Source organism: Podarcis tiliguerta (genome assembly GCF_965153285.1).
Source record: "Podarcis tiliguerta genome assembly, chromosome: 4".
Classification (NCBI taxonomy): domain Eukaryota; kingdom Metazoa; phylum Chordata; class Lepidosauria; order Squamata; family Lacertidae; genus Podarcis; species Podarcis tiliguerta.
The window spans coordinates 85,723,653-85,735,647 of record NC_139537.1 but is presented as its reverse complement, the minus strand read 5'-3'; the positions used below and the strand labels follow the sequence as shown (position 1 = coordinate 85,735,647).

Below are 11,995 nucleotides of genomic sequence, written 5' to 3'. Positions count from 1 at the left end.
CCTTCCCAGAAATGAATATTTATTTTGCTTTCTATGAGAGATGGAGTAGTATTTTTCTTTGAGGTGCTTCAGGTGTTTTGCTTCTTTTTCAAGGGTTGGGGGGAGTTAGGGTTAAGAAGGGGGTAAAGGAGAAGAAGGTGAGATAATTTGCAGCAGCAGGAGGAGGAGCTGAGCTTTCCTAAGGTGGAGCTGCGTGGATCTTGTATTAAATGACACTGGCAGATTAACGCTCCGCGATGGGGAAGGGCTTAAAGGCTGAGTCAAAAGCCAAGAAGTCTCTTTATTTACGCCTACTACCTCCCAGCCTCTGGCAATCTGACTAATAACAAACTGAGCTAACAAGAAAGACTCTCCGAAGGGAGAGAGAGAGGGGAGCGAAACACACAGAGAGAGCGTGCATCGCAGCAGTTTGGATCCTTAAAGCATCTAAAGATACATATTGCGTTTCTTGCAAAGCCAGGAGTGATCGCTTGAAGTCCTGCGGAGCGCTGGGTTTATTTACTGCATCCCGAAGCTCGCAAATGGTTAACTACGTGCAGAAAGTCAGCCTAGCTGGGAAGTCTGCTGTGAATTTTAATTGAGCAAAAGGGACAACTGTTTACAGGATGGTGTAGTGGGTTCTCTTTCTCGCTGGCGTCGTTCTCCCCCTCTCCACCTCCTGCAAGAATTTTTTTTTTATTTTATTTCCCCCTCTCTCTGTCTCTCTGCTCTCAGTCAAATATGATCCGTCCTGCTTCGGATCTAGGATTTTAACTTCAAGGAACTGCAGCCACGCTTGAGATCCCTGCAAAGAGAGACCTTAACCTAGGTTGGTGGGGGATTGGAAAGGGCTCCTTTTTGGAGATAACAAGGAAGCGGATTGTATACGAAGAGCGACTCTGTGCATCGCCGGCTGTGTCAGTGGGTGTAGCTGCTGTACAGGTAAGGAGACTTTCATTTAGGAATTAACTTAACCATAGCCAGCTTTTTTTTGCATTGTAAAAATCACCTTGGCTACCTATTCTGTTTCTCTCTCCCCCGCCCCACCAAACACAAACACACACACAGACAGAGAGAGAGAGAGAGAGAGAGAGAGAGTTTGAGGTGCTTGTTTCCTGTTAGAGCAAATATTTGCTCAAAACTTATAGAATGGCACCTCAAGTGTTGCATAGGTCCTGGGGATATTTTGTGTGCATGGAAGGATCTTAAAAGAAATTGGCTGGCAGGGAAGGAGAGATTTAAGGAGTGGCATTTGCAGTGGCACACACGAAAAGGACTTTACATACACCAAACCCTTAGATTCCTTCTGAGATCCTAGAGTAAACTGTAGTTGCCTGCAGAATTTGACAAAGGAGCACATAGCCATATTCAAGTGATCGTTCCTTAACCTGAGGCTTTGTAGTCCGTCATATCCACTTTCTACCAACTGTATAAGCATTAATTGAAACAAGAAATGCATTTGATTTCTGCTGTTTAAAATAGATGGATTTATTGCCTTCAATCTGTATGGAAACTTTGCCTTAGGGACACTCATTAATCAGTACTCCTGAAAATGCAAAAATGTGCAGAAAATCTACCAAGAGGCAGTGGAGGCGAGTGGTGTGTGTGTGGAGAAAACCTCTGGTGTTCCTTAGGTTTTCCCCAAACTCCCTCCTCCCTCCATGCTCAAAATGGAACCATTTATTTAAGGTAGTTTTTGAAAGCATCTATGGAATTAGAGCACTGGGAATGTAATGCTTCAACTAAGCAAGTGAATTAATAGGTACAAGGGACATTTCTCTGGAATGGGCAATAGGAAGTAAGTTATACTCCTGTGCCACTTTGGATATTTTGAAGTTTCATTATATTTATAATACAAGGTTAGCAGCCCCAAGGGGGGCATCCATGCATGGATAAAGCCATGTTTGATGGGGTAGAAGTTTTAAAATGTAAATAATATGTTAGCCAAAAATAGGCTTTTGTTTACAGTTGTGTTACTAGCAATGGCTTTTGAAGGCTGGGGATGAGGCGGACAGTTGGAAGGACAAAATCTAAGATAGTGAGTTGATGTCTTCCAGGACTAGACAGAAGCTTCAAGAATCTATCTGCAGAGGGAGAAAAAACTCTCTGTGTGTGTTTGTGTGTATGGAAGAGAAAGAGACTTATTGCAATTTTACCCAGCCAAAGTATGACAATGATTAAGAGGCGAATGCCTTTCCAGCCGATTGGAAATACTTTTAAACATTTGTGTTTCAGAAAAAAACGTGGAAGGCTTTCATCTTCAGAAATGTATGTAAAGCGTCCTTCGATGCAACATGCACTTTAAATTAATGCATGTTGATTTACTTCTCTTAATTTTGCCCAAGGACATCGTAACAAGTATGTTCAGTGTGCTCTGCCTGCTTAGCAGAAGAACAGTTAAGAGAAAATAAAAGTTGAATTAATGACCCAATTGCTTTGCTGAAGACAAGTGTTTACAAGAAGCTTTATTTGTGAAGTTAGGTTATCAAAAACAAAGCCTTGGGTACTAAAAGTGGGGAATACTTTCTGTTTTAATGGCTGGTAATAAACTAACTCCTTTGGTAAAACAGGATCTGCATGCTGGGTCTTGTTCATCAGTCAGCAAGGTTGGTTGGGGTGAGGGTACTAAAGTTAAGGAGAAGCAGACATTTAGACTCTAGAGTGGGGCAAGAAACTTCTTTTGTTTGATCCAAAATATGTGCATTTATCCCTTTATGGACAACACCCCCCGACAAACAAGAAAAAACCCACATCGTTACTTGTAGGCCCATTCAAAATATTGGCATACTAGGATAGTTGCCTTTAAGACTGAAGCTGCAATGGTATATACGATTATTTTGGAATAAGCCCCACTGAACTCAATGTGTCTGAGTAGGCTTATATAGGATTTCACTGTGAGTTCCACTAGTTATGGAGCCAATCTGACGCACACCCATGCTCTCTGGCTTAATGCTTCTGAAATGAATCTTATAGTCATGTTTAACAACAACAACAACAACAACAACAACAATGAATCAAAATTGCTACCTGTAGTTGAACAGACTGATCCTGTGCGTGTTTACTTGGAAGTGAATCCCTCCAAGCTAAATAATACCGCAGCCCTAAGAAAGACTCTAATGTTGGTAGCCTAATATAAGAGGATCAGAAAGGTCCATCACCGGGGGACTCCTATTTGAGTAGGTTTCATTGAGTTCAATGGGGCTTAAACCCAGGTAATTAGGTTTGGGATTTTGGTCCAACATCCTCTTCTCCACAGAAGCCAACCAGATGCCTTGAGGACACCCACAAGCTAGGACTTGAAGGCAATATTCTTCTCCTATTACATCCTCATGGCACTTTACAGCAATATGCTGTAAAACACAATCGGGTTAAAAATCTGTTGCAAAATCTCCTTTATTGAATGGCACTAATTGCCCAAACGAGTGCAGGGAAGCAACACACGACTTCACAGTGGTTGAAGACATGACCTCAATCCTGGGCATGTGCATATAGATGTCAACACACAAATGCTTTGTAGAAGAAAATGAAGAAAAAGTTCAACTTCCGCATAAAGCACCTTTCTGGGTGGTTGCATGTTGAACTGAGTCTCCGAGCCAAATTGGATGTCATCTGTCAAAACTGCAACCCTTTTACCCCCTTATTATAGGCTAGATTCATGGGCATCAATATCACCACTTCAGAGAAGTCAAAGCTGCAATTGCATACACACTGGTTTGGAAGGAAGCCCCATTGAAGTAACTGGAGCTTGCTTCTAAATAAACTTGCACAGAATTGCACTGGGAGGTGACTATTGCTCCCTGCCTTATAATAAGCAGTGTACCAAAACAGAGCTTGCCTAAATGTGTTTTGAAACATCCTTTCCGAAGCAGAAATTCTTTACTTGGGAAATATGGAACTATTTACTTTGTTAATACATTGTGAACAGATGACCCCATGTGAAACAAAAGGAGATACTCAAACATGACTGAGTAAACACATACAGATAAGTAAAGAATACACAGTCGCAAGTCAAACTATATTAAAAGAACTGTGTTAGTACAACAGTTAATTTCCCACATTTAAACGTGTTTAATAGGACATATTGCTCAGCAGCTCCACATTTCCAAAAACTGGTTCCTTTAAAGGCAATGCACATTTTGAATTCCATAGGAGGCAGTATCATCCATGTATACATAGCAATTCTGTGCCATATTTACCTTCAAGTGTAATTAATAATGTAGGTGAAAATGTCTAATATATCCAGATCAGCATCTTGTTCACAGCTTGCTTGTCCCGTCTTTTCCCACTTTCTTCTTATACTTATTTTCCTAGATGTACCTAAAATGCAAATACACACAAACAGCTGGAAGGCAAAACTAAGAGATGATGCTTTAAAGTAAGGACAAGTTATGCCTTGCAACAAAATGTTGCAGCATGCCCCAGGTGTATGTATGTTACCTGTGGTGGGGCCCTCAAAGACCGCTGTCCTCGCTCTTTCTTCACGTGCAAAATTTAGGTAACTTTAAAAACATTTGACAGCACAGCCAATCAGCATGCATTCATTCCAATGAAGCCTGAAGGTTGTGCAAGCAGTTTGGCCTGGGAGGGGGACTTGGGGGGGGGCAGGTGAAGTTGATTGATCTTTGGTGCATCCTAAGACATATAGGAGAATTCTGACCAGGAATCCACACCATCCCCAGCCCCACTTCTACCTCTGGCATACATTGTTAACCAGGGGCTATGTTTTGGGACTGCAGTGACTATCTCTCAACACAATCCACAGCCACACCCATCTGCATTAGGGCTATAGCAGTGGATTTAATTGCAGGTTTTTGTTTCCGCCCTCATCCCAGACTGGATCATGAGGATCAAAACAATGGAAAGCTGCTCTCTCAGCTGGTAATCTGTAGCAAGGGGTCTAGTGCCTCTAGACAACCCCTGCATAGTTGTTATACACAACTTGGAGCCTGGCCTGCAGTATTCATCATATACCCTTGCCTGTACTACACTGTCTCTTAGTCTAGGTTCTCCTAACCTGCAGTATGGTGACAATAAACTGCATTTGCTTAGGAATTTGCATTAGCAGGACTACTGACACACACACACACCTGCTCTCTTCTTTTTCCTGCTATCTTTTTGAAGGGTATAGGAGATCCTTGGTTGTGGGCCAGTTTCAGCTTTGATCTTTTTCCTATTGATGGGCAGCCTGGAGACATTTTAAATAAGACTTCTCAACGTGAACTAGGAAATAATCCGGCCCTACCGTTAGTCAAAGGGTAGCAACTGGTTCAGGCAGCAGGTGCCGGTTGTTCCTCTGAAACCCCTAATCACAGGGCAGTTTACAGTGTGAAAATGCAAAATACATAGCATAACAACTGCCACCACCATACCCCCATGTATGTGCGACCTGACCCAACTTGGCCACATCTAAACTAGGATGCTGCCCCAGATGCTGTGGAGAATGTGACCAGCATTTAAATAAGATCCAGCTGCCTGTCCACTTGGCTTTTTGTGTGTGGGCACCATATTGTCCTTTGCTTCAGGCAGCAAAACATGCTTGGCTGGCCTTGCCAGGAAATGATTTATCCAAATATAAGTTACGGTTCTCTCTGATCATTTTGCATCTGAATGCCCCTTCCTCCATCCTCTCTTGCTCATAGAAGAGAGGAATGGGGAAAAGGGAATGGAGGAAGAGACACAGGGATATAATTGCACACCTTCCACTCTCCCTCTTTATTCCTTCTATGCTCCTTGCCTTATCTCTCAGCCAGCAGCTCCTGCCTGTCTGCCAGTTGATCAGCAGTATTTTGAAGTCTCTTGAGCTGCTACAACCCCACCTTTTCCACTAGCCACGTTCTTCCAGCCTGCCTGCCTATTCTGTTTTCTCCTCTCCTGGTTTTCTATCCCACCTGATCCATTGTTCTATGGAACAGGTTCAGTCCTCACTGGGCTATTTTGGATTCCCTCGTTTTTGTGTGTTTCCCTAAGTCTATTGATACCTCCGTCTTGTTTGTGGGTGACGCCATTCCCCCCAACCCCCCCCCAAAAAAACCTTCACAAATGAAAGGGAGCATCACAAATAGGGAATGAATCAATTGGCACTTACTTCTGAGTAGACATGTATAGGATTGTGCTGGGAGTGTCAGACACACAGTTGTAGCTGTATATGCGTAACTTCTAAGTGACTTGTGTTTTGTATTTAAGGAATTTGAATTATTCAATAAATGGTTTCTGATATGCACATCTCACCATGGTAGAAGAACCATGTGGTGTATTTCAGATTTGATGCTGGACTATGACTGTCATAGTCCCTGTTCATTGGCCATGCTGGTGGGGCCGAAGAGAGTGGTAATCTAACTCTATAGAAAGTACCATGTTAGCTGCCACAGAAGTCAACAGAATGGGAAAGTAACACTGGTAATGGACACAATTTAACTAGTTCTTTAGCCAAGACCAGACTAGACAGTCACCTTGCCATGTTGCAATGCTGGCATGGTAAGGAATCATGTCACAGGCTTCTCTCATATGGCTTTAGACTCTGACATTACTGGAACATGCTGCAACTGTCTTCATGCTGTAGAATGTAATGGACCCTTATAACCTTGCCAGGTAAATATTGGAGCTGTAGCAGGATTTACAATCCTTGAATCATTGTAAATCTCCACTGAGAGATGATTGGAGATGGGCAGCCACTTTGTAGAGAAAATGGAGTCCTATGAATCCACGCAAGACTGAGGTGTTTATATGAAACTTTTTCTCTTTTCTGTGACTTCTTTTTCTTCTTGACCTAAATTCTACAAATAAACCATTGCTACTCAACTGTTGGACGCAGGTGATGCTGTGGGTAAACCCCAGAGCCTAGGACTTGCCGATCAGAAGGTCGGCGGTTCGAATCCCTGCGACGGGGTGAGCTCCCATTGCTCGGTCCCTGCTCCTGCCAACCTAGCAGTTCGAAAGCACGTCAAAGTGCAAGTAGATAAATAGGTACCGCTCTGGCGGAAAGGTAAACGGCATTTCCGTGCACTGCTCTGGTTCGCCAGAAGCAGCTTAGTCATGCTGGTCACATGACCCGGAAGCTGTACGCCGTCTCCCTCGGCCAATAAAGTGAGATGAGTGCTGCAACCCCAGAGTCTTCTGCGACTGGACCTAATGGTCAGGGGTCCCTTTACCTTTACCTTTACTCAACTGTTACTATGCTAAACGTTTAAATTGTTTGATCATTCAGATGTTTGGCATTCACTGTGACAATGTGGGGGGACAGCATTCTTCCTTTGTTGGTTTCATCCAATTTCTAAATAAGTTTTTTGCACTGAAATAAATAGACAATTCAGTCTTTTCATGGTACATCTATGGTACAAGGTACCAATTATCGGACATATATTTCTGGCAAATGGTGACTTGTATCCCTTCCTTTCCACAGAGCAGAGGTGTAGCCAATTTCTTAAGCCTGAGGGACATATACTATACCACTCCACTGTTTAGGTCATTCACACTCCTCAAGGAAGAACTATGGTGGTTCTCAAGAAAAGAGGGTAATATCATAGTTCTTAACACCCAACACTCATTCGGAATAGTTGAGTGAAGTTTAGTCACCCCACCTTAGGAAAAGTAAGTCGCTTATCCAATAAGCAGAGAACACAGTGGTGTCCAGAAATGTTACTCTGCAGAACTGGGCAAATTTAACTTGGGAATTGGATGCACTCAATGGTCAACCAGTTGGCCATTTTCATCTTAGAGAATTACTATAAGGTTTCAATTGATAGGAGTTGCTACTTCAGTGGGTGGTTTGTATATTGGAGCATGTGGGCAGGCAAGGCGGGGGGAGGTCCTCCAGTGTTGTGATGATCACCTTTTTAAAAAAATTAAAATTAGGTATATATCTGTATTGTATTTTGCAGAAGCTGTTGGATGACCATGAAGCTCTGGATAATTACGTTAAGTTTGATGGGGGTTGCTTGTGATGTACTACAGTCCAAACCAGCTTTACCTTCAACTATTGGCTCTTGTGATATGCTGTGTTCCTGTGAGGAAAAGGATGGTGTCTTTAATATAAACTGCGAAGAAAGAGGCATCAAGGAGTTATCTCAAGTACATGTTCCACCATCCCGGCCTTTCCACCTTAGTCTTCTCAACAACAGTTTGACCATGTTACATGTGAATGACTTCTCCAGCTTCATCAACGCTCTCTCACTCCATCTTGGATTTAACTACATTGTAGACATTGAACCAGGAGCATTTAATGGACTAAGCCTCCTTAAGCAACTTCATATCAATCACAACTCGTTAGAAGTACTTAAAGAAGACACATTCCATGGGCTGGAGAACTTGGAATTCCTTCAAGCCGACAACAATTTCATCACAATAATTGAATCAAGTGCCTTCAGCAAGCTCAACAGGCTAAAGGTGCTCATTTTAAATGACAATGCCATTGAGTTTCTTCCTTCCAACGTATTTCGCTTTGTGCCATTAACTCACTTGGATCTTCGTGGGAACCAGCTGCAGACTCTACCTTATGTTGGTTTTTTAGAACATATTGGTAGAATTCTAGACCTTCAGTTGGAAGATAACAAATGGGTCTGCAATTGCGACCTGGTGGAGTTGAAAGCTTGGTTAGAAAACATGCCTCCTCAGTCCATAATAGGTGATGTTGTATGCCACAGCCCTCCTATTTTGAAAGGCAGCATTTTAAGCAGATTAAAAAAGGAATCACTATGTCCCACTCACCCTACAAATGATCTTGATGCCCCATCAGGGTCCTTACCATTGGTGGTTACCACGTCAATAAGTGATAGTCACTACTCAACCAAGGTAATACCTATTTTTAGGGTTCCTACCAGGGAAACTGCTTTAACACTTCATGTAACAAAGCCAGCTACTCTGCTTCCTGGTGTATATTGTCCGATCCCGTGTCAGTGCACTAGCAATATCCTTTCAGGGATTTTAATGCAATGCCAAGAACAAAACATTGAAAGCCTGTCAGATTTAGGACCTCCTCCTCCAAATCCTAAAAAGCTAATACTAGCTGGAAATATAATTCAGACATTACTGAAATCAGACCTTGTAGACTATGGCAGCCTAGACTTGCTTCACTTGGGAAGCAACCGTATTGAAATACTAGAAGAAGGATCCTTCCTCAATCTCACCAGATTGCAAAAATTATATCTCAATGGGAATCATCTCACCAAGCTGAGTCGGAATTTATTTTTAGGCCTGCAGCGCCTTGAGTATTTGTATCTTGAATATAATTTCATCAAGGAGGTTTTACCAGGGACATTTCATCCCATGCCTAAACTAAAGGTCCTTTATTTAAATAATAACCTTCTTCAGACTTTGCCAGCCCACATTTTTTCTGGAGTTCCTCTAGCCAGGCTAAATCTGAAAACCAACCAGTTTGCACATTTGCCTGTAGGGAATGTCTTAGATGATCTGGATTTACTTGTACAACTTGAGCTGGAAGACAACCCTTGGGATTGTACTTGTGACTCAGTTGGGCTGCAGCAATGGATACAAAAGCTGAACAGAAACACAATGACGGGCGACATTTTCTGCACATCTCCAAGGCATTTAGCTAAAAAGAAACTGAAATCTCTGAATAGTGACGTGCTATGTCCCGGAATAAACAGCCCACCTTCCGCAACTCATGCTAGCTTCATAGTTGTCACCACGTCACCAACCACCACCAATACGGCAGACACTATTCTGCGATCACTTACCGATGCAATTCCTCTTTCAGTTTTAATCCTGGGGCTTTTGATAGTCTTTGTAACCATCATTTTTTGTGCAGCTGGCATCGTCGTCCTTGTCCTACACCGGCGGAGAAGGTACAAAAAGAAGCACGCAGATGAACAGATGCGGGACAGCAGCCCAGTGCAGCTTCAGTACAGCATGTATGGTCACAAAACAACACATCACACCACGGAGCGCCCGGCCACAAGCTTGTATGAGCAGCGTATGCTCAGCCCCATGGTTCAAGTTTATCGAAGCCCATCTTTCAGCCCCAAATTTACAGACCATCAACAGGAGATGAATGACAAGGAGATGAACGATTCCAAACATCTCCGCAGAGGCCTCTTGGAGAGGGAGCACTCCTCCCCTCTGACGGGGTCAAATGTCAAATACAAAGCTACAGACCAATCGGCTGAGTTCCTTTCCTTCCAGGATGCCAGCTCCTTGTACAGGAACATTCTTGAGAAAGAAAGAGAACTTCAGCAACTGGGGATAACTGAGTATCTACGGAAAAACATAGCCCAGTTACACCCTGATATGGAGGTACACTATCCAGGAGCTCACGAGGAGCTAAAGCTAATGGAGACACTCATGTACTCCAGGCCAAGGAAAGTTTTACTAGAACAGACTAAAAATGAATATTTTGAACTCAAAGCCAACCTGCATGCTGAACCTGATTATCTGGAGGTCTTGGAACAGCAAACATAAAAGGGACCCTTTCTGAAGGATTAAGTCAAAAACTCTTCTATCTTAACTCGGAACTTGTAAATAAAAGTGCCTTATAATAATGTGTCGTCAATCAGAACTTTAAGCACAGTAGTAATCCGAGTGACAAGAAACTCTCAGGGATAACTGTGTGAAGCCATGGGGAAGTTTGCAGGCTCTGTGTCTCATTCTCACATTAAATGTGAACTTTGGTGCAACTGGATTCTGGGAGGAAGTTCAGCTGGCCATATTCCTCGAGACCTGCATGGCAATCCCTCATTTTTTTCGCTTAGAAAAGAAAGAAAAAAGCTTGAAGCATTGGTTTCTTTTGTTCCCCGGACCTAGACACTAAATTTTCTTTAAAGTGCACCTATATACCTGGTTCCAAGAGGCTGGTGTATATTGGTTAGGAATTAGTTCACATGTATGAGTATTGTCTATGGATCGCACATGAGATTGCCACATAATAAATACAAGATAAATTATATGATTTTAAACAGATATTTAACTGTACAACCCCAAGGTCTGCCAATATTTAAGTACCTTTTATTTGGAATGTTATTTATATTAAAAAAAAAACCGAAACCTGTTAGAATATTCAGAAGGAGGGGGAAAGCTGTGTACATGTTTTATCTAGGAATCCTAAAAGACATACACAAAACTCTCTTTTTTGATTACTTTCCCTAGTAGGCAATTTTAATTGTTTTTTTGGACAGTCTTCAATATAATGCTGCTATAGAGTTCTGTGCACCATTGGTTGACACTCATACCTGAGGAAATTTGAAAAGCTACTGAGAATTTATTGTAAATATATTAGTAAATCAATGAGCTGGGTTATTATTATTATTATTATTATTATTATTATTATTATTATTTATATGATCGACTCCCGTTATGGTTGTGGATACTTCGGATGAAACATCAATTCACTGTGGTCAGTTAAATGTCACATGCAAATAAGTACGCCAATGAGCAACAAGATCTTATTTGTGTATCTGTGTAAATACTCCACATTTGCTACAATTACTCAGCAAAAGAGCTTTTATCAGGTCCAGTTTGAAAGTGATACCAGGCACTTTATGAAAGAAAGAAAAAGTACATGTGCGCGGTTTGCAACTTGTTTTAGAGCAAATCGCTGGAATCTATATTTACAACGTTAGCACTCCAGAATCTTGGGTCTGTGTCATGTTAATGCTGAACATATAGTTGCCAGTGACTAAGCTGGGTCCCAGCCATTGATTTGTCCGCATGCTTAAGCATGCTTACATGAAAGCAAGTTCTGTCAGGCTGTTTCGGCTATTACACTGCAACTGTCCTGGGTTTTCTGCTGAGTATGCACTCGACAAGGAGGTACGATCAAGTCTAGCTCTCGGGCGGCTACATCTGTGTTTTCACACACCCGTTTGTTGAATACACAAGCCACATTTTCGGTGCACACTTATCCCCCACCCAACAACTTAGATGTAAAGCTAAAAAAAGCAAAAATAATACGAGCAGCCTGACAGATGTTCTGTGGAAATCAATGGGATGTACTTCACAAAGATGCTCTCCAGATGAAGGTGACATAAAGCACGACAGCTTTATTTTACTACAAAGCTTAGTTAGG

The 11,995-nt window shown here is 42.1% G+C and overlaps 1 protein-coding gene across 1 annotated transcript; it reads left to right on the top strand.

The window, feature by feature from the left end:
* Window positions 1–205: 205 nt before the first annotated feature.
* On the top strand, window positions 206–11,214 carry SLITRK6 (SLIT and NTRK like family member 6). The gene is made up of 2 exons (XM_083437761.1): window positions 206–921; window positions 7,857–11,214. The coding sequence occupies exon 2, from the start codon at window positions 7,867–7,869 to the stop codon at window positions 10,390–10,392; it is 2,526 nt and encodes an 841-aa protein (XP_083293887.1). The 5' UTR covers window positions 206–921; window positions 7,857–7,866; the 3' UTR covers window positions 10,393–11,214.
* The last annotated feature ends 781 nt before the right edge of the window (window positions 11,215–11,995 follow it).